The 27,988-nt window shown below is 40.4% G+C and overlaps 1 protein-coding gene across 5 annotated transcripts in view; it reads left to right on the top strand.

Moving 5' to 3' along the window:
• The window catches only part of LOC125466119 (sodium channel protein type 4 subunit alpha-like), a 185,021-nt gene that overhangs the window by 71,960 nt on the left and 85,073 nt on the right, over nt 1-27,988 (top strand). For all 5 annotated transcript variants that reach the window (XM_059638822.1, XM_059638818.1, XM_059638820.1 and 2 more), the window contains 8 exons: nt 867-987; nt 1,668-1,755; nt 4,574-4,702; nt 12,775-12,866; nt 15,389-15,649; nt 17,419-17,482; nt 21,986-22,127; nt 27,005-27,217. In XM_059638822.1, coding sequence (XP_059494805.1) covers nt 867-987; nt 1,668-1,755; nt 4,574-4,702; nt 12,775-12,866; nt 15,389-15,649; nt 17,419-17,482; nt 21,986-22,127; nt 27,005-27,217 — 1,110 coding nt within the window. The remainder of the gene's footprint in view (nt 1-866; nt 988-1,667; nt 1,756-4,573; nt 4,703-12,774; nt 12,867-15,388; nt 15,650-17,418; nt 17,483-21,985; nt 22,128-27,004; nt 27,218-27,988) is intronic.

Genomic DNA, 27,988 nt, shown 5'->3' with positions numbered 1-27,988 from the left:
CAGATGAAATGGAAGAAATGGATTGATCACATTATGATGCTGTTATTCCCATACTTTACTGTGGGGAGATTGGGAAAGGACGCTATTTTAATTACTTGTTATCTGCTGCTCAAATGAACAAAAAACACCACCGAATAAATATTCAAGGGAGCCTTTAAACAGCCAGTTACCAATTTGATGTAGTCTTCAGGTTTTGCGTCGAAATCAGCGTCCAACACCCCTGCTCCAAATGGTATAATTATGCTACTTGCTGGACTGTAAGACTCCAATTGAAATTTTCTGAAAGAAAAGTGGGGAGAAAGCAAGTAATACAATTGTTCCACATTTTTCAATTGTTTAGAAGCTGCAGCACAGCTTGCAGTCAGTTCCCTTCAAGCCTCACAGAAATCTTCCAGCTTGCTGCCAGTCTGTCCTCATGACAGCAGCACCTGTCCTGTACCATCAGATCTGCTTATTCTGAAAACTCTACCGACTTTTCCTCAACCAGATCCCGAAAGCATATTGCTCCTTGCAGTTTCTTTCTCCAACAGCGAAGCAAATGGAACATGGTGCCTGCAGCTCATTCATAAAACTTACCAGGGCGAAACTTGCAAATGCCTCCAGCCAATGGGCTGAAGCCTTGGGCACTAGTTACCAGACTACATGCTGTCAACGCGATTGGGTTAGGGTTAGTTAATGCAGAACCACATATCTCCCTCAATGTTTGTCTCCAGGTACAGGTAATTATTGCTCAGAAAACTTAAAATTGCAAAACCAGCAACTTACAGTTTGGTGGCACTGAGGTCAAAAACAAATTGGTTCAAACTGCTTTACTGGTCTCTAGAGCTCTGTTGTCACATTAACCTGTGTTTCATTTTCTGTTTCAGACATTCATAGTCATAAACAAGGGGAATACCATCTTTAGGTTCAGTACAACGCCTGCATTATACATGTTGAATCCCTTTCACCCCCTCCGGAGAGCTGCCATCAAAATCCTTATCCATTCATATCCTTCTTGCTCACTTCTGAAAATATTTTTTTTTAAAGCCTGCTATTGAAAACCTGTAAATACCATACCTTGTTTTTAGTAGTTAGTTTGAGAGTAAAGTTTGGACCAAACTTCAAAAATAAATTATCATTGAAGAGTTTGAATAATGGTGGAGACAGATTGGAATCATCCAATAACCTATGGCAATATCAGGAAAGCAAATAGGTTATCATAGCATCAAATTGCTCTTGGAATGAAAGGAAGTCAGCTGAATGTAGATAGAATCCTTATAGTGTGGAAGAGTCCATTCAGCTCATTGAATCCACACCACCCCTCCAAACAGCATCCCACCCAGACCCACCCCCATACTTCCCATGGCTAATCCACTGGGCCTGCACAAAACGGGCAATTTTTGCATGGCCAATCTACCTAACCTGCACATTGGAATTTGGGAGGAAATTAGAGCAAGCCCACACAAACATTGGGAGAATGTACAAACTCCACACAGACAGTGGCCTAAAGGTGGAACTGAACCTGAGTTCCTGGTGCTGTGAGACAGTAATGCTAACCACCAAGCCGTCATGCCATCCTGGATAGAAATAATTCAGTGTGCACCAATGTTTTGAGTAATGGAAATTATTAAATAATGTTTATTAGTGATACAAGAAATGCTGTTTTCCTTAACCTTGTTTTTGTAAATTATTTAGCTTATTCATCATGTTTACAATTTTAGCAAACTGTGTGTTCATGACAATGAGTGACCCAGCGCCTTGGACTAAAAATGTAGAGTAAGTTTATGAATTAATTTCCTCCTGCTAATTGCATTATCAATTCATGTTATCATTGTTGGTAAGAGTGTGATCATTATTCACAAAGATATCCTGGAATTGTAATATACTGATGCCCTGTTAGACGATAAGAGTGAGGTAGCATTAATATTTGCTCAAATAGTTCAATATTTATTCTCTAACAGTGTTTCAAAATGTGTGGAGCTGCACTGGTATTACAGCTCAGTAGTCTGCAAGTACATTTACCACATAGATTGCTCAAGAAGACCAACTAACATCCATCAAGGACAATAGAGATTGGCAGAAATGTTACCCTCGCCACTGATACCATATCCAAATATTAATCATTTTTTAATAAGAACTCCAGCTATATTAAAGATAGATGCAAGAACTGAATATTCATCAATGAAGTACACAGCTTCTAATACATTATTTCTTTAAATCTGTGTCCAGCAGGATAACATTCCTTATTTTTCAAAATCATGTTTAAAGTTGTGAACTATTGGCTCGTAATCTCTTTAATTAGACAATGGTTTTTTCCTCCAAAATCCTCGCCTCATTTCTGAGGTATATTCCTGAGATGTGCTGTTGTTGATCCTTCCAACCCTCCAGTACCTTTCTCAAGTGCCAGTTTTCTTATGTGTCCATTGGCAATACAGAACATCTGAGCTCAGACAAATTTGGTCCTCACCTCTCAGCAGCAGGATAAGAAGCAACAGCAGGAATTCAGTTTGATTTAATTTCACCCTCTTAGCTCATGGGTCTTTTAACCACTTGTTCCTGTTACCACCTCAGTTTGAACCAGCTTCTTGATAGTGTTGGAAGAGCAGTCTAGCATTTAAGTTGGAAGGAGCTTCTCAATAAGGATGCATGTGCAGATAGTGGTTTTAACATATATACATCACAACGGAGAAGAGCCAGAGAAAAACAAAGCCTAATTAGGAGCAAAAGAGTGAAATATGGTGACTAAAGTCAAAGTCAAATAGAAGGATTCTGCAAAGGTTTTGGAAGTTGGGGGCTCAGGGTGTTCCAGAGAGTTGAATCAAAGTGGTCAAAACCTTCTATCATTTGTGGAATAGAGGGAGAAGGCATGCAAAGCAAACCAGAATCAGACGCCATTTGGAATCTAAGATTTAGGGAATTTGAGGAATTTATAGCAGTTCCCTGGGTCATATTTTGGAGAAAAATGAGAATTAAGAATTTGAATCTACTTTTTTGAGGGGGTGAAGCAAATTCGGTGAGAGCAGTGTTTTAGTGCAGAAAAGACATATATGATGGAAATTTGGCAATTTTAAATTGATCTGACATGAAATTTGCAAGGATCACATACAACAGTCAAGCCTGGATTGAATCAAGTTGTCAGGAGGACTCTAGAGCAAAGAGGTAAAGAAAGGACAGAGGCACAAGAATACAGTCAGTTGATGGATAGAAGTAAAAACATTATGGTTACACTTTGGATTCAGCCTAAATCAACAGTCAAAAAGAGGGATTCTGGTGTGAGATTGGGACAAGAGTGCACATCGGTTACAGTGGAACTAAGCAGCATTATCAAATCTAAGTTAGAGAAAATTCAGGCTCATCCATGACCTGATGTTGGACAATTACTCAACCAGTTCTGGCCTTATTGTCAGTGGTGATGGAAGGCATGGCGTTTGTATCATCAGTACATGTGGAAGCTGCCTCCATGCTATTGATAATGTTACCAAGGGGCCGTGTGTGGAGAAGCAAGCAAAGAGGGCCAAAAATTGAGCCTTAAGGAATATCACTCATGAGGTCCAAGCAATAGGTTAGGCAGATTAGTGAGGGCAGGGCCGCAATGGTGCAGAAGAGGGAGACAGTAGAGAAGGTCGCTGCATTTGGACAATTTTTAAAATACATGTTTGCATTTTGACAAGAGTAAGAAGATTGTCTTTTTTAAGATTTTTTTTAACTTTATAAGCCATTCTCCAAACCTAGCTCCAAAGCTAATCTAAGATAATGGGAACTGCAGATGCTGGAGAATCCAAGATAACAAAGTGTGTAGCTGGATGAACACAGCAGGCCAAGCAGCATCTCAGGAGCACAAAAGCTAACGTTTGGGGCCTAGACCCTTCATCAGAGAGCTCTCTGATGAAGGGTTTAGGCCTGAAATGTCAGCTTGGCATTTCTGCACTGACATGCTGCTTGGCCTGCTGTGTTCATCCAGCTACTCACTTTGTTATCCAAAGCTAATCTAGATAGGCCGGTCAAACCTGCCTCAGTAAATGTTTAAGAATTATTTTGAATTTTTTTCATTACTTCGTATCTGCGTAACAAACGTGTATCCAGATTTCCATACCTACTCAAGCACATAAAACTCCACACGCGGATTAAAAGTCAGGAAAAAGCATGACATTAATAGTGAAAGATTTGTTTGTAAGACTCTCTGATGCAGATGGCAGTTGGTCCATTTGGCCCAATGTTTTATCTTAAATTGCTTGTACATGCGTCCTTTGGCTGAAATGTTCCTTGCATTAAACGCACTGCTAATAATCGACTCATACTTTGCAACATTAGGTTATGTAAACTTCATGTCCACCAAAATAGATATTATCTAATCAACATGTTTAGAGATGTTCTTACACACCTCTGGAACAGGTGGAACTTAAACACCAGGATTCCTGGCTCAGAGGTAGGGACACTTCCACTGTGATACAATGCATGCTTTTTCCTAAAGAAATGTAATGCTTAAATATTGCAGTCCAGCATTTAAGTTAGTTCTAATTGGACCCTGCTTTATTGACCTACCATGTTACTTTTGCACACTTCATTCCTAGCTGCTTTAATTGGTTATCTGCAGGTACGTATTCACCGGGATTTATACTTTTGAAGCAATGATAAAGGTATTTGCCCGAGGATTTGTCATTGATGACTTTACGTTTCTTCGTGATCCATGGAACTGGCTGGATTTTAGTGTCATCACAATGGCGTAAGTAACAGTTACCCATATGTTGATAAAAAGTTTCTTCAGATAGAAATTGCAGGGCTGCATCACCAATATCGAACTACATTCAATGCGACATAGATACACAGTTGGAGACAATAGCCCTTTCCCCCAAATGATCCTCACATATATCAAAGCTTTCTGTTGCCATTGGTACCATGCAAACACTATCTCACAGATCTGTCAAAACTGTCACCCATGTGCTACTGGTGTAGTGGCTAGTTATTTTCTCTTATGCTGGTTAAATCCCAGGGCCTGAAAGGACATAGGGTGCAGCAGGGAGAATTCATTCCAGTGTGCATTCCCAGATGACCCCATGTATGTCCTTTGCTAATCCCCTCCCTGCCCCCCGTAATCAGATGGATATTCCTTCAATTTGTAGGCACCCACATCACATGGCTCCTACTCTGCAAGAAGACCACTAATCGCAGTTGAACATTGACTGCATTACTGAGGGACGTGTCCAGGAATTTCTATCCCTGGCAAGGCCCAGTAGTTATCACAATGCATGTTATATTTGGGCCCCCGGTCTAATTTCCGGCATGTGGAATTTAAATCCCTCTGTACGTTTCACCTTCCTGCATTATTCTGGCTGCTGTCTGATTTTGGTCTACCACATTCTACAATGGAAATCCATTCTCTTCTTGATCATAGTTTGCTGCAGTGAGGCCAAAAGAAAAACTTGCTGTGACAGTCCCTTACCTATTCCATTATGCAACCCTGCTAACAGAATTTAACATGTGATGACTAAATACTTTTCGTTTCACTCAGTAATTGATCAGATTCATTGGCAGCAGCTGAAGGTCCTGACTGCCGTCATTCAACTTTCATACCCCTCGGAGTGATTCGCACAATGAACACAGTGGCTGTTTTTGGGAAGATTTGTAGCTTGGGTTGTGTTTGAGGTTGTAAACATGCTCGCCGAGCCAATGCGTTTGATTGCAGACGTCACCCTGCTAGGTAACCTCATTGGTATGCCTGCGGTGAAACGCTGCAGTCAAACATACTGGCCTCACAGTGATAATGGGAACTGCAGATGCTGGAGAATTCCAAGATAATAAAATGTGAGGCTGGATGAACACAGCAGGCCAAGCAGCATCTCAGGAGCACAAAAGCTGACGTTTCGGGCCTAGACCCTTCATCACCCTCTGATGAAGGGTCTAGGCCCGAAACGTCAGCTTTTGTGCTCCTGAGATGCTGCTTGGCCTGCTGTGTTCATCCAGCCTCACATTTTATTATCTTGGCCTCACAGTGACTTGTCTTATGTGCAGCACCTTAAAATGGCTGTATCATATCATAAAACCCTGGGAGCCAGGCAAGATATCTTCTGTTATTTCAGTTCCTGGAAAACCTTCCAATGTACTGGTTTGTATTAATAAGGATGTTTAATAAGAGTGCAGAGTCAGTGTATGTTATACATGGTGGACTCCGTTTTCATCTCCAGCTCTCGCAGTGCACAGCTATGCATGTATCAGAAATTTCTGTGCTTCCGCTGCCCCAGTTCTCACACACCATAAAAATATATTCAGATTCATAGGCACAAAATCACAGCAATGTATTGACAAACTCTTCAGAACAGTACTTGACAACTGTTTAATCAAGCAGGCTGCTTTGTGCTTGGATGATATTGAGCCTCTGAATGTTACTAAATTCCACCATCCAGATAATTGGAGAGTATACCCTCACCCTCTTGACATGTGCCTTGTAAATGGTGGACAGGAGTTTGGGGAGACAAGAGGTGATTTACTCAAGCTATATGGGCCGGCTGACCCACTTTGGTGTAGCAGATGCAGTCTCCTGATGACATTTGCTGTTGCCATCATGATGGATCTGGGTGGGATGCTCTGAGTGTTGGTGTGGACTTGTTGGGTCGAAGAGCCTGTTTCCACACTGTAGGGATTCTGTAATATGATAATCTATGAAAAACTGCAAACCTGCTTGGTAGAGGGTGGTAAAGGAAAGCCACCTCCTGGTCTAATTGAGGAGCCTTTTGAAGTTGTGAAGATATAGGTTATTGCATATTAATAATTAGTTACAGAACACATTGATATAATAAATGTTATTTAGCGATTTTGAGGAGGACCAGATATTGGGTCTCAGCCCTTTGAGATCAGTTGGGATAATTGCAATCTGTCAGGAAGAGAATCAAAGTCGATGGGTTACAAGCCAGGAAACTACCAGTCTTATAAGTCTCAAGATAATGCTTTTTGGGAGAATAGCCAAAATCTCAAATCACCTGAATTTATAAAATCAGAGACTTGGGAGGAGATGGGGCAATGGCAAATGTAATTCTAGATACAAATGTGGAACAATAGTAATGAAAAAGAAGTTTGGGGGCAGATGTTATCGGTCACATAATTACAGCATTGTAACCGTGCAGATGGGGGCCATTTGGCCCATTATATCTGTACCCACTCTCAGAGCATTTTGATTTAGCACCAATCTCCTGCAACTCTCCACACTGCTTCCATGCAAGTAATCAGCTAATTCCCTCTTGAATGCCTCAATGACCCATATTAAAAATAAAACTAAACTGAATTAAACCAAAAATTTCTGAACAGGTTAATTCTAGGAATATCATAAGCTCCACCTACAATGATGATATCAGAGTGATTTGTGGGCAAAACAGCCTTGGATCTCAAAGGGCTGAGACCCAATATCTGGTCTTAGTGAGTGTTGCCCTGCACTCCAGACAGTGTGCTGCATAACCCACGCATGCTGTGCTCTATACATCCCAACCTGGCAAATGGAGGTAGTGATAGACAATGAAGAGCTGCGAGAGTGGCAGCAGCTTTCTAAGCAGGAACATCGATCCGGAAGAGCATCAACAACAGCATCATAGAGCGGTGCTGCATCGGGTGCAACAATCCAGACAGGATTTCATTAACAGAGATAATGGGAACTGCAGATGCTGGAGAATTCCAAGATAATAAAATGTGAGGCTGGATGAACACAGCAGGCCAAGCAGCATCTCAGGAGCACAAAAGCTGACGTTTTGGGCCTAGACCCTTCATCAGAGAGGGGGATGGGGAGAGGGAACTGGAATAAATAGGGAGAGAGGGGGAGGCGGACCGAAGATGGAGAGTAAAGAAGATAGGTGGAGAGAGTATAGGTGGGGAGGTAGGGAGGGGATAGGTCAGTCCAGGGAAGATGGACAGGTCAAGGAGGTGGGATGAGGTTAGTAGGTAGATGGGGGTGCGGCTTGGGGTGGGAGGAAGGGATGGGTGAGAGGAAGAACCGGTTAGGGAGGCAGAGACAGGTTGGACTGGTTTTGGGATGCAGTGGGTGGGGGGGAAGAGCTGGGCTGGTTGTGTGGTGCAGTGGGGGGAGGGGACGAACTGGGCTCCTGCACTGCCACAATGATGCCACCCGAAGGTTGCAGGAACAGCAACTCATATTCCGCCTGGGAACCCTGCAGCCATATGGTATCAATGTGGACTTCACCAGTTTCAAAATCTCCCCTTCCCCTACTGCATCCCTAAACCAGCCCAGTTCATCCCCTCCCCCCACTGCACCACACAACCAGCCCAGCTCTTCCCCTCCACCCACTGCATCCCAAAACCAGTCCAACCTGTCTCTGCCTCCCTAACCGGTTCTTCCTCTCACCCATCCCTTCCTCCCACCCCAAGCCGCACCCCCATCTACCTACTAACCTCATCCCACCTCCTTGACCTGTCCGTCTTCCCTGGACTGACCTATCCCCTCCCTACCTCCCCACCTACACTCTCTCCACCTATCTTCTTTACTCTCCATCTTCGGTCCGCCTCCCCCTCTCTCCCTATTTATTCCAGTTTCCTCTCCCGAACCCCCTCTCTGATGAAGGGTCTAGGCCTGAAACGTCAGCTTTTGTGCTCCTGAGATGCTGCTTGGCCTGCTGTGTTCATCCAGCCTCACGTTTCATTATCTAGGATTTCATTAACACCTGGTTCCAATGGATGCTTGCTCGAAGCAGTTAGCACTCATTGACCATAATCCTGCTGTTACTCAAAAGGCAAGCTCAGCATGTGTGTAGCCAGAAGCAAATGCAGCTTTGATTGTTTGTTTTTTTTCCAGTTTTCCTGTTGATTAATAAAAATGGAAGGTCTTATCCACTCAAAGTCTTTATAATGTGATATTCCCTCACTGATTAATGAGCAGATGTTAAGCTATGCTGTGTGCTAGCGAAAGAGTGGCACTCCTTTTAGACACAGTTCTAACATGGTATGGTAGTTAAGTCCAGGCTGCCAATGTAGCTTCATTTTGGTAGCTGTAGTCGCAATGACAATTGATCAGACAGGTGTTCGTATAAAGTAGGAATACATTTATGAATGTGAGATTCCAAACTTAATGAAGTATTATCTGTGTTATCTGTGTGCCCTCAGAAGTGTTGTTTCCCATTTCCCTCCCATAATATACACTGTGAAGGGGTGTTTGTGGCTCACAGCAATTGATGTGGAAAACAACTCACTTTTAAATGTGGTGCTGCCGGCAAAAATCCTAGAAAGTCCCAGAAGTAGCAAATGTTTCCGCAGTTGGGGAATGCACCACAGCCTGAAAGAATGCCATAGAGGTGTGGTGTGCACAGAATAATATGAGGGATGGCGAATTGTCTGATATAACTTGTTTGAGCTCAGAGAGAGAAACCCTCCCTTAAACTCTCTGAAATGGACACTTAGCTGATCTATGGTAAAACTCAACCTAATTCACTGCTTGGTAAAGCCGCTAACCATCTAGATAGTACATCTGCTGCCATCAGCAGTTTTCTGTGCAAATGTGCAGATTCACAGGTGAACCTCCTGAAAATCTTAGCATTCTCAGAGACATCCTTGTTGGCTCATTCTCATTCAGTCAAGACACTAGAGGTTTTTGATCCATTCCTATGATCAATTTCAGACCAAGTATTCCACCTGAAAATCTTTTGCATGCCCTCATAACTAGAAGAACTTCTTTCTCGATCATGCCATGTCATGTCTCTGTATCGGAAAGTACTTTTGATGCTTAATAAATTGGTTTATTCCTGGACGCGTGCTGTTTCTAAGCTGGTAGCTGAAACATTGGCTGCTATGGTGGTTAGAAATGATAGGTTATAATACGCTATGACACCCAAGGAGATCAACAAGCCCTTAATGCTCTGAAAAGCAAACTCTAGATGCAGGTTCCAACAACATCCTACGTCTTCTTGAGCAATTTTTTTTAAGAGTTCTACAGTAGTTACCAAGTGAGACAATTCTTTGGAGATCCCGGTTGTCTTCACAATAGGGAATTCCATATGGCTTTAGTCTTCTGAAGACCCACTATTATATCTTCTGTGTCGACCATGTGGCCTAAGAAACAAACATGGAGAAATGGCACTTCTTATCCAGGGTGAGTCCTTTTACTTGCAAGTGCTTTAGCTCTGCATGCGTTCAATGATCTTGCTCTTCATCTGTTTTCCCATGTATCAATATGTCATCCAAGTGGCATATGTGATGAACTTGTAAATATTTGGCATTGTTTGTTGTAAAAATCTATGGGGCGAAGGTAATCACAAAACTTCATCTTTTGAAACTAAATGTCCCAAATGGAGTTACGAATGTAGTAAATAATCTTGATTAGTCCCAACCAGAATGCATGATTTTTATAGAGTTTAGTGAAAATTCTACTTTTGCATAGAAGCTGTGTTTCACTTCTGCATGTTTTCTGAAAGTGGCCTAGTGTGTAACTGATAGGGCATTCACTTTAACAGCTGGGTACTGACTGTGACTTTGAAGTTTCTTTTCTTTCAGTGCAAGCAAGGACATTTAGGATCTGATACCTTTTGAACTAACAGTATTGTTTCCACATTTGTATCATTTGTGATTTTGTACCTTAAGAATTGAATGAGCTGTGCTGGTCCCCTGTCCTGAGCTTAATCTTCTCTTCTTAGGATCGGTCTTTGTTGCTTCTGAACTTTTACTTCACTTACCATTTTAATGCCATTTTAGAGAGCCAGATCCTCTATGGACTGTAATAAATTTGAGAAAGACTGAGAAAGCAATTCCTGTAATTCTGTCTTTTTAGAATTCTAATTTGAAGACACCAGAGATGCTTTTCTTCATTAATCCGTTCAGATTATTAATGAAATCATTTATGAAACACGCTAGATCTTGAACTCTTCTGCAAACTCTTTTGAAAATTTTATTAGTTTTACTGTCACTTCACTTCAAAAGTATCTGTTGCTTATTTTACCTTCGATAAAATGACATCATCAATTATTCTCCCAATTGTGAATGGAGTACATTCATTTGTTTAGCTTCTGATTTAGTATCTAATTTAGAAATGATTCTATATCCCTGGAAGCATTGCCACCATTGTATTCACCTCTGTGTTCTTTTTGGCCCATCTCAGAAATGAAATTTTCCTGGCAATATTTTTGCTGATGTATTCCTGGTAGGATTATCTACTTTCTCTTGCTTAAAAGACTTCTATTTCACAGTAATAGCAATTCTGACACTCTATGCCATGGAACGGGGGTTGGGGGGGGTGGTGGTTTCCACTTTTTGTGACTAAAATGAAGGATTTCCACCTTTCTCATGGCTTAACTGTATGAATTCTGCTGTTTGTAGCTTTATTAAATACTGTTTTAGTTATGATTTTATGTTAAGATGTCCACTCTCTATTGTTTAATTAAATTATTCCCTCCATTGCGGCACTTATGAAGGATTTACTGCCTCTTTCGGGGTCTGAATAAGGTCTCCCAAACTTTCAATCCTTACAAGCCCAAGTTTGCTGAGGTGTGTAATTGACCAGTATCCAACCAGCATTTCTCTTTCTGCAACCGCACATCAATAATCCTTTGTGGTCCTTTAATTCCACTCTATAGCTGTGCCTCGTGGTGCTCGGTTAGTATGACACTGTCACTCAGTCTGATTCTACCTTACTGGGAGATGGTCATTGCCTGTCTCTGTGTAGCAATAATGTTATTTGCATTTGGCGACCCAAGGCTGAATGTTGCCAGGACCTGCTGTATATGGACACAGACTGAAGAGCCACAAATAGTCCTGAGCATTGTGCAATCATCAGCAAACGTCATCCCTTCTGATCTGATGATGGCTCATCACCAAGAGTGGCTCAGATTGATCTGGCTGAGTTCTTATAGGTATATCTACTAAGCTTGGCTTGTGGCAGGCAACAACGGAACCAACAGGAGGGGAAATCTTACTTAACCTTGCCATTACCGATCTACCGATTGCAGATGCATCTGTTCGTGACAGAGCTGGTAGAACCGCAGCACTGTCTTCATGGAGACAAAGTCTTATCTTAATGGTCAAGGCATCCTTTATTATGATCTGTGACACCATGCTAAAATTGTTACACTCAGAACAGCTCCAGTAGCTCAGAACCAGGTATCTGAGAAATACTGTGAGGTATCATGAGTGGAAATATATTACAGTCCAATCTGTCATTTCATGATCCACCATACCCCTCTCTCTGTCATTACCAGCAGACCAGGGGACTAACCCTGAATGGAGTCAAGAAAGCACCGTGATGACAGCACTCGTAATTTTCTATGCAACCAACCTCCTTCATGATTTCATGTTGACTGGAAAGATTATGTCCTATGTCGCAATTCTTTCACTAACACTGGGTCAAAGTCCATTGTAATTGCTGCATGCATAACTGCAAAAAGTGTAAAAGGTAAAGCAAAACCTGATGAAGTGGAAGGAGCAATACAATTGCAAGACCTAGCTATCTGTTCAGCATCACTCATGAGGAATTTCTCTGACCATTTCTTTGTGATCCACCAGAATATGTGGATTAAAATGCCTTTGAAATAGAGGATATGCAAATGATGTTTCAATATCCTAAATGTACCCATTCCTAATATTACACAACACAATGTCATACCTTCCCCAAGTGCCTGTGTTGCTTTCTTTCAATGTCTCAATGAACTTGGGCTTAATAATTGCAAACCATTTGGGAGAATGGGAGGATTGGTCATCCACTTTGATACAGTTATGAAATACTGGTCATATAAATATTTGATAAAATATTAATTTCTTGGTGTCAACTCTGCCTGGCTAAACTTTGCTGCTCTCTATGCTGTTGTCATTGATTAGGTATGTCACTGAATTTGTGGATTTGGGTAATGTCTCTGCTCTAAGAACGTTTAGAGTGCTCCGGGCACTGAAAACCATCACAGTTATTCCAGGTGGGTGCTACGGAATGTTCTATGTCTTTAGATTGTCCTCTCTTACTGATTATAAAATACATAAGATGGTACTTTCATTGTTGTAGAGGCATAGAGTCATACACAACAGAAACAGAACCTTCGGTCCAACTCATCCATGCCAATCACGTTTCCCAAACTAAACTAGCTAGCTTTTCGTCCATAGCACTCTAAACCTTTCCTATTCATGTACCTGTCCAAATGACTTTAAATGTTATAACTGTACCCGCATCTACGACATCCTCTGGCAATTCATCCCACAAACAAACCGCACTCAGTGTGAAAAGGTTGCCCCTCAGGTCCCTTCCAAATTTTTCTCCTCTCACCGTAAAAGTATACCCTAGTTTTGAACTCCCTCACCCTAGGGAAAAGACCTTTGCTATTCACCTTATCTATGCCCCTTGTTATTTTAAAAACTAAATAAGGTCACCCCTCAAACTCCTATGCTCCAGTGGAAAATGTTCCAGCCTATACAGCCCATTTTTATATCTCAACCTTCCATTCCTGGCAACATTCCAGTAAACCCTTCCGAAATCCTCTCTGATTTAACAATATCCTTCATGTAGGTGGGCAATCAGAACTGGACACCGTACTTCAAAATAGGATCAATTTGTTGGGAGGTTGGTGCTCATTGAGTTTCTAAAACTACTTAATAGGAACAATTAAGATAATTCAATACCTCACTGAGAAAAAGACATTTCTTTTTGTCATTGCCTGCTCAAAGAAATGAAAGCAATAAAAGTCCATGAAACTTACATTGATGATTTTAAATAATTGTGAATATGTACAAACATAACTGCAATATTATTAATGTTAACTTTATGAAAAGCAATTGCACATTTTTTAGCTGATCAAAATGAACGATGTTAGTGCTGGGAAATGGAGTTCTTTCTGCGTCAGCATCCACTGCTAGTGTCAATAGGTGTTTCAGCTATAACAGGCAAAGAACCAAGTGTAAAGTAACTTTTCAACATCCCCAGGACTTGTAATGTGATCATGGCTGTGCAGTCATTTCCCTCACTATAAGTGATATTAAGATCTCTTCCACTCCACATACAAAAGGATTTGTCTCCCTTCAGCAGTTCTAAAGTCTTCCACCATTGTCCCCTAGACAGGTATTTACATCTCCAGTGGTTGTTAGTGATGAAGAGACTTTAAAATCATTGAATACTTCCCAGCTCTTAGCAAAATGTCGCCAGAGAAGAGGAGATCCATTACTGAATTGGGGCGATGCCAGTGCAGCCTTCCAAAAATTGTATAATTTGGCAGCACCTCATCCAGCAAGTCCAAAAATGACCACGTGAATTCCTGCTGTACAGAAGTGACAAAAGCAGAAGGGGAGAGGGTAGAGTTCTAATTGGAGAACCTCAGTTTCTCAGGACAACTCTTGCCCATCTGTGTGGCTCCAGGATTCGCTTTCTGAGAACACTCAAATCATGAGGCCTGGCAGAAGTCAACCTCTTCCAACAGCAACATAGAAGTCAAGCACACCCCTTATAGCTAGCTCATTGATAGATGCAATGTAAAGCTTTGTCTGTCTCTGTTGCAATACGCCGCAGGCCTACCCTCAGGAAAACTTCTTGTGACAGGAATTTTATGTTGCATAGCAATCATACCGAGGCCAAGTGTTATGAGATTGTTAATTAATACATCAATTGGAACAATTTCAGATTGCACCTGTCTTGTGTTACCATAGCAACTACACTTCAATGGCTGCGAAGCACACAGAGACATCTTGAAGCTGCGAAGTGTATAATATAATTATGTCTTCTTCTAGTGGATTGAGAACAAACTCATTTATCATACATAGATATAGCGAGAACTGCAGGTGCTGGAGTCAGAAATAACACAGTGTGGAGCTGGAGGAACACAGCAGGCCAGACAGCATCAGAGGAGCAGGAAAATCAATGTTTTGGGTTTACACTCTCTTTCAGGATATGTAAACCTGAAACATCGGCTTTCCGCTCCTCTGATACTGCCTGACCTGTTGTGTTTCTCCAGCTGCACACTGTATTGACTCATTTATATCTGGTGTTTGCAGCAAGTTGACAGATTTAAGAGACAGTTCCAGAGACAAAAGGCAACCGCACTATCCAGTCTCCTTGATTACCTGGGCTTTATCATTAAATGCAATGATAAACTCTTTCAGCGGATGGCAATAGATGTCCCTACATTCAGTAATATAGAATTGTGACAGCCTCTAATAAAGGTAATGCTTCAAGGACTGGAGAAATTGAAGATAAAATATAATGCCATTTGAATAAAAACACAGACAGCACTTTCAGATTTGGGGAGAAATTAATGTAATCTGCTTTATTTTAGTATAGCATACTTACAAGTAAAAGTAATTTGTATTGAATTTTGATTGAGTAATTAGTTCCAATTGCATGGTTACTATTACCACCGCTGAAGCAAATAGATCAGTGGGAGAGTCAACGTCCTTTATGTTTTGAATTATCGGCTAGGATTCAGTTTAACATGCAACTTATTTTTCTGTTCATTAGGGTTAAAAACAATTGTTGGAGCTCTCATCCAGTCAGTGAAGAAATTATCAGATGTGATGATTCTGACAGTTTTCTGTTTGAGTGTATTTGCACTTGTTGGTCTTCAGCTCTTTATGGGAAATTTGAAACACAAATGTGTGATATGGCCACCACCAGCCAAACTGCTATATAATTACACCTTCATAGGGAATGTGTCAGGGATGGACAATGATAGCCTGATCAGTACAGAATTCGACACAAAAGCCTACCTTGAAAATGAAGGTATTGTTTATGCCATTTACCTTTATTCTGATTCAATATCTGTACAAAACATTATTTTCTTGTTTTCATGATAAATAAAATGTGGAATTGAAAGCTATTTTCAGTAATAGTGAGCATGACAAGGATCATCAATTGTTGTAAAACCCATTTGTTCCTATGCTGTCATTTAGGGAATGAAATCTACCATCCTTATTCAGTCTGGTTAATATTACCTCTAAGTGATAGATGTAATTAACTCTCAACTACCCTCTGAAATGGCTTAAGAAAGCACTGAGTTCAAAGCAATCAGGCAAGGGTGATAAATGTTAGCTTTGTCAATGATACCCACATCCTGGAAAACATTGAAAACAATAAAAATGTACATAAAAAAGATGTTTTACTAATGCCATAATCACAGTCTGTTACCTTGCCGCATGAAGACTCAAGCCAATTATTTTCTTTCTTTAAAATCAACACTTTAGGTCATTATCGACTATAATTCAGCTCAGTTCATAAAATATTTTTGTAACACACTTCAGTCTTTTTGTCTTGGGGCTGGAATCCCCTGTCTTAACTTGAAATTCTTTGCAATCACTGTCTACATTAGTCAATTTTTAGGCATGAATATTTTGGTGCTAAATTGCCCTTTACAATGTGCTTTTGTCTCAATTCCAAAAACATTTACTCCAATGTTTCACTAACATCTCCCTTATCCACATTGACTATTTATGTGTATTTTGCACCAATTATTGTAAACTAATGAAATGCTTTGAATTGTACAAACATGAGGCTGAGTTTTTCAGATGGCACAGATTGTCTTCTTGATACTCAATGAGTTGGTGGGTACCATGGCACCCCTGTAACCTATCAGTGCTCCCTAGAGTCTTCATTGGCTGGAGATGGGATTTCTTCCCCTCACTTGCCTAGATGTCCCATCTCAGAGAGCACCTTTGGCAGCAGTAGCCAGGAGTCTGAATGCAAGTTTGTATAAATGGGTCTGATTGGGTAGTGGTAGTGTCTGTGCCTCTGGGTTGGGAGGCCCAGGTTCATGTCTGTCCTGCTCTGGAGCTGTACAGTAACACCTCTGAACAGGTTGATCAGATATTATCTGCAAGCAGTCCCCGGATCCTAAGCTTCAGAATCCAGGATGAGCGAAGTGAGGAGGTTCTCCTGACAGAGAGGGGTGGTGAGGGGTTGAGGTTTATGATGTCTTCCCACCACTGGCAGACATACCAGCAATATGCATAAATTTCTGTGCAACATTGTCAACTACTGACCACTATTCACTTAAAAACAAAATAGTCAAACCTGACCTTCAAATAAAAGGATAACCCACTTGGTCACACTGTTCCCAAACCTACACTATAAAAATAGAAAATGTAAGCCATTCAGCCCTTGCAGCCTGCTCTCTCATTCAATATGATCATGGCTGATCATTGAACTCCGGACCCTGTTCCTGCTTTCTCCCCATACCCTCTGACCCCTCTAACATTAAGAACTGTGCCAATCTCAAAATCGTTTTACTTGAACTGCTTTAGGTGGCAGAGAATTACAAAGGCTCACACTCTCTGGGTGAAAAATTAAGTACAACTTCCAGTTAAATATGAGGATAAATCAGCCACTTAACAGGGGATTCCAGTCAGTCTTCAGCACAGTAATAGGGAGATATCATAACAGGGAAATAATTCTTCAAGGACCTAAGAGTCACAATGTCAATGATATATAATTTTATTTATCAGTCAATTTGACCCAAGGATGCTAAAATTGCTGTGTTTCTTCTCAATATCAAGCAAACCATTACTTTCTAGAAGGCTCTCCTGATGCTCTCCTGTGTGGGAATGGCACAGATGCCGGGTAAGTTACTTTCTCTTGTTTGTTTTAATTTCAGTCAGAACAATTGTATTGTTAGTCTGCAGAAAACTCCAAGCCGCGTCTATCACTGGGTCATTGTTTAAATATTAAACAACCGGACGAGTGAAACAACAGCTGATGCCGGGAATGCACTGATTAAAATGTTGCTTGACCCACCATCTTTGAGAAGAGAAAGGCCAGCGGATGATATGACCGACATCTGACACGAACACCTGCTTTTATCCATAAATCTCTATCCTGTACACAAGTTTACAGAGAATGTCCTTTTAACATAAAGGAGATTAATTGGGTTTAATTTCCTCTGCAGGCTGTTTTTAGCTTTCTAGTTAACAGATTTGAGGTAAATTCCTGGCCTGGGCTATTTTAACATGGCTATCAAGTTGTTTTAAACATCCGTTGTCAGTTATGACTCAGTGGATAACACTTTTGCCTGTGATTGAGAAAGTTGTTCGTTCATAGTTCCACTGCACAAGCTCTAGTCCGACATTCCAGATTGGTCCTGAGGGAGAGCAACACTGTCTGAAGTCACATCTGCCCCCTCCTAGGATGTAAATGATCCCATGGCACTAATTCAAAGAAGAGAAGGGAGTCCTTCCTTATGTCCTGGCCAACATTTATGCTCAATGACTATCATTACTAACAGATCATCTAATTATTGTTGCATGTTATTTATGAAAACTTAACTATGCTTCCTACACTAAAGCAGTGACTACATTTCTCAAGTACTTTGTTCACTGTAAAGTGGTATCCTGGAGGCTGGTAATGTGCTTTATAAAAAACAATTAAGTCTGACAGCAAAATAGAGAGAGAAGTGCAAAATAGCTGAATAATTAACAAAACAAGAACTATGTAGTTTTATTTTATTAAGGACAATCTTCATACTTTGTGTATAGTTTGTTTTTAATCAAATCAATAAATCAAATTGCCCATTAATTCTTGGCATCATAAAGTGGAAATTAATCTTCCCCTGCTTATTACCAAAGATTTTTACCAGCTGATCAATTTTCACTGGCTTTGCTGTCTACTAATGTCCCAGTAGTTGCCTGAAAACGTGGTCAGTAGGCTTACTGCCTTGTTATTGTCTCTCTTGAGGTAGTCCATCTTACATCTGTAGTGTATCTAGGACCTTGATTGCTATTTTAGCTCAGGGTTTCTGATCAGTTCCATAGTATGCTAAAATCATAGCAGCCTGGCAAAATTAAATGTTAATTATTTTTGTGAATCCTGGAGGAACAAAACTGCATTACTGTACAGAATTTGCACGCTCTGCTGTCAAAATCAACTCCCCTTCTGACTTAACTTTCAGTGAGCTGTCGTGACCCAGACTTGAGGATTCAACCCAATGAGCTTCTTTGTGACATTTGATCATTTGGCTCCTTGTAGCTCTCTTATATTGGCCTCAAATTGTGGTTAATACTTTGGACGCTAGCAATGTGCATACTCAATCCAAAAGTAAAGATAGGAGCCCCATCCAGGGTGGTCATTTTTTTTTGTTTGCTCCTGTGGTGTTGACATTATGTTGGCAAGGCCAGCAGTTATTGCCCATCTGCACTTACCCTTGGGAAAGTGGTGATAAGCTGCTTTCTTGAAATGATGTAGTCTGTGAGCGCTAGGTACATCCATGCTGTTAGGATGGGAGTTTGAGGATTTTGACCAAGTATCAAAATAAGGATGATTTGTGCCTTGGAAGAGAACTTGCTTGTGTTGATTTTTCCATATATCTGCTTCCCTTGTCCTTCGAGATGGTAGAGGTCATGGGTGTTGAAAGTGATGGTAAAGGAACCTTGGATAGACATGGCAGATCCAGTTGACTGCTTTCTACTGGCTGGTGTTGACTGCTGGAGTTCTATTGGAACTGCACTCATTCAGGCAGCTAGAGAATATTTAATCACATATCTTACCTGTGCCTTTTATGAATTACAGTGCAGAGCTCCAGCCATTGACCTCCTGTAGTAACTGTAGGATTTACATGGCTGGTCTAGCACAGTTCCGGGTCTCTGGTAACCCTCAGTATGTTGATGGTGGGGGATTCAGCAATGGTAATGCTGTTGTATATCAAAGAGAGATGCTAAATTTTCCCTTGTTGGAGATGGTGATCGCTTGGAACTTGCATTACATGAATGTTACTGTTGAAGCAGGAGACTGGGCCTCCGTTTAATATTTTCTCAGAAATGTCACAACTCTGATAAGAAAGCGTAATGGGACAGTTTGCGAGCTGCCAAAGGCCCCAGATTTTGATATTGTCCCCAAAGTGGGGGATGGGTTGATTTGTATTAATGAAAGTGAATGACCTAAATGTACTGCGACAACAGCCCAGAGAAACAAACAGTAATGACAGCGTGGCTGAAGAACTTAGAGCAATTAATTATTTGACATGGTGTTCAGGAAGAAAAGAAGCAGCTTTTTCAGGGTAATAAATATTTCTCAAGTTAATTGACAAATTTAACTCTGACAGTCTCATAGCCTTCCTAAAGTTCAGTGGAGGATTTATTCTTCCTCTCTGCAATTGTAGGCTCCATTGGCATTTCCATGCATTGGATTCCTCCCAAAATTCTGGATCCAAACAATGTGGGCAATCTGCCCATTTTATGCTCTCCCACGTCCCAGGAATTTTGCAGCGACATATTCAAGCTGTGTCCAGGACTATTGTGATGGGCTAATTTTATTGTTGCAACTCTGCATGCCAACTTTATGGCACAGGCTTTTTCAGTAAGGCACTGGGAATGGTTGATCTAGTAATGAGGTGAACTTATTTCATGCTGGGGTTTAAGACCACAAACCAAATACTGGCAATATTTTAATTTACTTTTAAAGCCTGCAGTCTATTGAGGAACCAGATCTATAGTTGTCCGAGTAATAGTAGAACTTTAAAAATAATTGAATCATTTTCAAAAGTTATCATTCTTTTTCTTGTATCATCATTAACTGTTTAGTTCTGAAATATATCCATGTTGTAAACTGAAATTAGGCATCCAAAATGAAATGATATGTGGTCCTGGTTACAAAGGGTCAAAGTTGAGACCACAAGTCCCAGTTTGAGATTCACTACACCTTTCAATTCCATAAGCCGTGACTTTGTAAATGACATACAGAATGTGTTTGTTATTGAGGACACAGTGTAAGACAAGCATTACACTGCAGTTCAGAATGTTGCATTAGTGCTTTTTGAATGAGTTGACAAACTTTGCTGAAATAAAAAACAAACTGCTGGTAATCTGAAGCATGTGATGTTCATATGGCTTTAAGAAGTGTATTTATTCATATTTCTTTTTATGAAGAAAAATTGAGGCAGATGCATCAAGCAGTCTTCTCAAAGCCATTAAGGCAAACAGCTTGTGAGGCCTTGGGATTCTTTCCAAAGTTGGGACAATAGAAGCAGGCTGAATGGGTGGAATCAAGCTCCCACAGAACCAGGATTTTTAGTTTTAGCTTTCAGCTGTTACTGGGGTCTTGAAGCTGAAAGTGGAAGCTTTTATTTTTCTCTCTACTACACCTAAAAGCTGGGATTCTATTCCTCCTGCTAGAATTGCATGTGGGACAATCTATTTTACTCAATTTGCCTTTGCAAAGCGCATATTTATGGAATGTTACTATATTGGAACAGTTAATTTGTAGTAGATATCTACATTTTGATAGCATTACAGTTAAGCCAATTCTCTTTTTATTTTGCTTGTATTTTAACTGTGGTGTAAAAACAAAGTCTGTTTTGTTTAATGTCAAAATCTTTGATCAAACAAACTGCATCTAGGACACAACGCCTTACACTTACCCTTAAAAAAGAAAAAAGTTAGGCTCTAGCCTATCTTCTTCATATATTTTGAGGGGGTTTGATCCAGTCCATAACAATCAAAAACAGAAATTTGGAGAGATTCTGGAGAAGCTCAGCAGCTCTGGCAGCATCTGAGGAGAGAAAGCATTTCTGAAGAAGGATCACCGGACCTGAGATGTTAACTCTGCTCTCGCTGAGTTTCTCCAACAATTTCTGTTTTGTCACAAACTTTGCTCCCTGTGTAAAAGTAGAAAGTGCTGGAAATACTGAGCAGCTCAGGCTACAACTTTGGTGAGTCAAAGAGTTAACAATTTGAGTGAGACGTAACTCTTATTAGCTTTGTTTCTCTCTTCACATATGCTTCAAAATATTTTTGTCATTTCCAGCACTCCCTGTTTTTAATTGAGCTTCCTAGCATCCCTAATATCTGCTCAAATGAATGAAAAAGATCAATAGCACTATTTGAAGAAGGCAAGTTTTCTCAATGGCCTGAACAATAGTTATTCCTGAATCTTTAGCGCTAAACAGATTACTTGCTTATTTGTCTTGTTTTTTTGTGAGACCTTCCCATATATCCCATACTTGCCAACACACCATCATTTTGGGAAGTCAACAAAATCATTACTTCTTTGTTGATAGTGCTGTATGGTAACTACCATATCATCAATGCCTTGTATTGTTCTGCAACTCTAATTGTTTATTTCTGCCTTTTCCAGGAGATGTCCTGATGGTTATATGTGTTTTAAGACTGGGAGAAATCCAAACTATGGTTACACCAGCTATGATACTTTTAGTTGGGCATTTCTATCACTATTCCGGCTCATGACACAAGACTACTGGGAAAATCTCTTCCAGTTGGTGAGCGTGGAGTTTTGAATATTTTAGGTTTTATGTTTCAGAGGGAATGGGCAAAGACAAACAATTGCTATGAGCTATATATCCTTGTGGTCTTGTGGCACAATGGATAGCATTCCTATTTCTGAGCCATATGCACCATATCCCACTCCATGACATGATTTCAACGGAGGTTATGTTCATTGTGTAGACAAATCTATAAAGTATTGATTTGTAAATGCTTCCAAATTTTTCTAATGGCAGGCAGTAAGAGCAGGAGAGATTCCATCTTGTGGTGGAAAGTAATTAGAATCTCTGCTGTCACTGTCCATAACTCAAGGCTAAATCAAAAAGTCTGTGTTGTCACAACAGCTTAGCCTCCTTGGGGCATGAGTTAGCTGGTGTGGATCAGATTTGTGGTAACTGCCTAGTTTCTTTTCTTGTTCCTTCTGGGAGGGATTTGGAACCTACTTGTGATGCAAGTTATGGCATTATGGGTTGAACTTGCCTTAAGGTAGAGAACTCAGGAAGAAAATCCTGTAGATGTAAATCAAGTATTTAGAATGCCTGAGGTAGAATTCCAGGTACAGTGTCTCACTTTCTATCCCCACTCATATTTCTCATTTTAGCACCATTTATTTGCTTATATATTTTCTTCTTCATCTTGTACATTGTATTTAAGAGAAAGAGTCAACACTGATGCTGCATTAAGCTTCACCCAATTTGTTAATGTTGGATGGAGAACAAGTAGTCCAGGTCCCCACGGAGATAGATGTGTAATTTCTGACTTCTAATCATCCATGTAATGATGCATAGCTAGTTGATGTAACTTGTACCTATCATGAAATAAATTACACCCAGTTGTTAAGTCAAGTGCCTCTTTTCATTAAGACTCAATAGTAGTTTATCATCTGCCATTGTGAAATAGATGACCCCTTAGACTTAGCATAGTATGAAGGATTGGTGGCAACCCTGTGCCCCATCCACAAACTGTCCATAGTTGGCACTGAAATATATGGCATGGTGATCCACAAAGGTGCCATTGCTTAAATATCTCAAGGTAACATTGGTGAAAAAATCCGTTTGACCCAGGAGAGAAGATTTTCAGAAATAAAGCTACATTCACCACTTTAAGAATGTTATTGCTCGAAGAAGCCATAGACAGTCACTCAAAGGCCACAAGTGTGCAAATTGAGAAGCAGTCACAGTACCACTCCTGGAAGTAGTAGAAAGGTTTCAGCTCTGAGCTGGTAAGAGGTACAGGAATGGAAAATCAGTGAAGGTTGGGGAGAGTTGAAAACTGGTAACACTGGGAAGTTACAAATTCTTACAGAAGAAGGATTTTTGGGAACAATTTGGAGTACCGTGAGTAAAGTTACAAATCCTGTATGAGCAAGGAGAAAAATCTTTCAAATTACAGCATGAGAGAGCAGTCTGAACAGGAAATGCAATATTATGAGAAGCACAAGTTCAAGCTAGTCTGTACTTCATAAAGCCAGCTGTCCTTCTTAAAGGAAGGTATATTTTGATGGAATAGGTGGTGGAAGTCATTCTAAGAGTGGAAAAGATGCAAAAAATAAATAATATGCTATATTTCTATTCTTCCTGGCAAAGTAGTCAACTGTACAGCTCCCTGCATTATATTCTCTGCACCAATTATTTTAACCATTCACTTAATACCTGTGTATATCCATTTGCAACCTCCTTGCAACTATTTTTCCTGTCTATCTTTGCACTATCAGCAAATCTGGCAACAATAAAGCTGATCTCTTCATCCAAGTCGTTACTATAGATCATAAATAGCTGAGTCTCCTTCACCAATTTCTAAGGCACTCAACTAATTAGTTTGCCAACCTCAAAATGATCCATGTATCTTGGCTTTCTGTTTTGTGTTCTCTATCCCTGCTAATATATTGCCCCATAACCTTAACATGTGCCTTTTCAGTGGCACCTCATCAAGTGTTTTTAGAAATCCAAATACATTACATTATTGTTTCTCCTTTATCCACCCAGTTTGATACATACTTAAGGACACTTAATACATTTGTCCAAAATGCTTTCTCTTGCACAAAATATTTTGATTTTGCCGGAATGTAACTTGGCTTTCTAACAAACTCCTTCACAATAGATTTTAACATTTTTCCAGTGACAGATGTTAAGAATGCAATTTCCAGCATTCTGAATCCCTTCTTTCTTGATTATAGTGTCATAGTCATGGAGATGTACAGCACATATCCCTCTAAACCCTTCCTATTCATATACCCATCCAGATACTTTTTAAATGTTGCAATTGTGCCAGTCTCCACCACCACTTCTGGCAGCTCATTCCATACATGCACCACCCTCTGCATGCAAAAGTTATCCCTTAGGTCCCTTTAAATCTATCCCCTCTCACTTTAAACCTATGTCCTCTAGTTTTGGACTCCCTGACCCTGGGAAAAAGACCTTGGCTATTCACCCTATCCATGCCCCTCACAATTTTATAAATCTCTTGTATAACTGCATTAAGCAGGACTGAATACAGCATTGAACATGATGACCCCAGAAGTGAATTATTGAGTGCCAGGATGACTCACGTTTTCAGCTCAATTTTGTTTTCAACACATCGTAATATTTGGTTTACTTCACTCAGTGCCAGTTTGCATTGTTACAATAGCTTCAAGTTATTGACAGTGGTCAGCCTCAGGGACCTTTCTATCTTATCACCCTGTGATTTTCTTTTAATTTTCTATAAGTTCCCCCCCTGGTATTTTTGGTGAGACAAGGTAGGTCATTAATATTTCATTGGGTTAAAATTATGGCAGTGATGATCTACTCAAACCACAGACGAGTTTTAGAAAAATACATTCTCCTGTATCTTTTGGAATGGTTTTAGAGTTTCCCGCAGTAGTCTTGTAAATGCCAACTGGAAATAAAAAAAATCCATTTTCATATAAATGCAGTTTATTTTCATTGACCACCAATGATCTACCATTACGATATGATGGCCTCGGGGTTTTATTGCTGGTCTGTTCATCCAGAGACATAGGTAACATTCGGGGGATGAGTTCAAATCCTGCATGAGATATGGAGGAATGTGAGTTCAATAAATATATGGAATTAAGAATGAAGATGGCGATTGTAAGAAACTCCCATTTGGTTTACCAATGCCCTTTAAGGGAGGAAACTGCCATCCTTACCTGGTCTGGACTATATGTGACTCCAGACCCACTGCAATGTGGTTGACCTCTGGGCAATTGCAGATGAACAATAAATGATGGACCAGTCATCCCATGAAAGAATAAAGAAAACCTGAAATTATTTCTGAAATTGGGGATCTTTATGGTTGGGCCTCTTGTGATGCTAGCAGCTTTACACACAGTGTTCCAATTATCTTTTATAAAATTACTCCACTGATATAAGAAATTCCACTATTCTAAATATTAAGGGCTTTGTCTTGAAAATATTAGTAAGGTACCATTGCAGATATTATGAGACCGAATTTACTGTCAAAATAATAGTTAAGCTAAAGGCACGCACCATTATTTGTTTGCAAAGCAATTGGGATTTAATTCTTTTGGTATGAGCTACAGGGGTAAATATCTTTAGTGGCAATTAACCACCTGTACCCACCAGTGAGAAAGAAGCCTTTGAGATCACATGCCCAGTAGGCACATAAATGCTGGCCTGCAGGCTTCTCATCCTATCAGGTACCATACCATACGGTGACAATATTGTCCAACCTATCAGTCAGTGGCTAGCCATAATTTGGCTGGAAAGCATTAGGAGCTGGAAAGAGGCAGTGGAAATCTAGGTTGTGTGTGTGTGTGTTTTGGTAGTGAGGTGGGAATTGTTCAGCAGACAATGCAGGGGGAGGATATCTCAGGCTGGTTGAGATGATGACGGAAGTATTTCAGCGACCTCGCCCTGCAGCTCTCCTCCACCCCACTCATACACCCAATTGTCACCAAATTGGGGAAAATAGAGGCCCATCCCTTCAACCTGGCAATCAGTTTTTCCAGCCAGAAAGGGAACTATTTTTCCTCCTGCTGAAAAGGCAGATATTGGGCCCTGATGAGTTGAGGGCCTTGGATGTTCACTATCAAACCACTTCAAGGTGTTAATTGGTGATTGGTCAGTCAGTTTGCTTTTAGATCTTCCCACCAAAAATTTGATTTCTTACTTGCAGCAACATGCCCTGCAAACGCTCATAGAGTCATTGAATCATAAAATCCATCCAGTGTGGAAACAGGCTATTCGGCCCATTGAGTCACACCAACCCTCCGAACAGCATCCTGCTCTATCCCTGTAACCCTATATTACCGCTGGTTGATCCACCTTGCCTGCATTTCCCTGGATACTATCGACAATTTAGCATGGTCAATCCACGTAAGCTGCACATCTTTGGATTCGCCAAAATTAAATAGAAAGGACGAGTTGACCTAATGACAAGGCTGCACAAGATATGGTAATGTTATGTAAACACGCAAAACATTTGCGTAATTTGCATTAAATGATGGCTCTGTGCAAGCAAAATACCATTGTGGATCAAATAGAGTGATGCCTCATTTCCCAAGGCATACACTCGATCTAAAAATATTAATTATTCCCTTCCATTGCTCACACAAAGGATCCTCATAAAACCCAGTTCTTGATTCCTCTTATCCCAGTTTAACCATCACAAGCATCAATAAGTTGAATAAAACCCATTAGTAAATCAAAATGATAGTGAGAGGTACAAAAACTCAACAATAAGTTATATTTAATTTTCTTTCCCCATGTAATCACCCTTTTAATATTCTGAATTTGGAAGTATGTAACTCATTGGAAATTTCCACTGAGGATCTAGATGTGTCTTTAAATGTGGAGAAGGAATGTGAGAGATCCTGGAGGAAGTTTATTGTCTTGTGTTGCTCTTACAGACTCTCCGTGCTGCTGGAAAAACCTATATGATCTTCTTTGTGGTCATCATTTTCATTGGGTCTTTTTATCTGATCAACTTAATCCTGGCTGTGGTGGCAATGGCTTATGCTGAACAAAATGAAGCCACACGCCTGGAAGCTGAGGAGAAAGAGAAAGAGTTTCAAGAGATTTTGGAAAACATAAAGAAACATCAAAAAGAACAAGAAGCTCTGGTACATGAGCCATTTGCACTTTACCTATTTAGTTGTGTGAGATGTTGCTGTTCTTTTCTCATGCCTGTGGTGTATGAGGCAGACAAAGTATGTGCTTTTGTCTGCTTCCATACCTGGTTTTACCATGGAGTAGTCTCCTGTTTATCACCAGATGTTCAGTTTTGAGGTGTGGTGCTCTACATCAACAATGGCTGACAGGAGACTCTCCGGCATTTACCACCTGCTGTTGACGTACGGAAAGATTTTCAGGCTGATAACCAAGATGTTTCACTACGTTATGATCCTACTCTGGTCAACGCATCTGAAGTAGGATGTCAACCCAGAATATCTGGTCCAGAGGTAAAGACACTACCACTGTGCCTCAAGATCTCTTCTGTAGGGTTTCAGATATTGCTGAGTTTTCTTCCTCTGACCTATTGGTCTGAAGAGGTGATGGTTTGCCTATTTTGTAACAGTTTGTTACAACTGAAATCCAAGATGACTTTAGAGTCAACCACATAGGGATGGCACTGGGGTTGCAAATAAGTCATTGCCAGTGGAGTTAACAGATTTCTGTCATTAAAGGGCATTTAAATGAGCTTTGAATCTTGTAGCAAATCCAGATCACTTTTACTTTGTCCAGGATGTTTTCCAGATTTGTTAACTGAATTTAAACAAACAAACTGCTGTATTTAAGATTTGAGGCCGCACCCTTTGGGTTGCCAGTCAATCTTTCTAACCTGCCGAGAACATCCAGCATTTGTTTTTATTTTTGCTTAGGATTTCCAACGC

This window comes from Stegostoma tigrinum, chromosome 31 (assembly GCF_030684315.1).
Source record: "Stegostoma tigrinum isolate sSteTig4 chromosome 31, sSteTig4.hap1, whole genome shotgun sequence".
NCBI classification, from domain to species: Eukaryota; Metazoa; Chordata; class Chondrichthyes; order Orectolobiformes; family Stegostomatidae; genus Stegostoma; species Stegostoma tigrinum.
The sequence above is the reverse complement of the archived record's forward strand: the minus strand, read 5'-3'. Positions and strand labels throughout refer to the sequence as shown.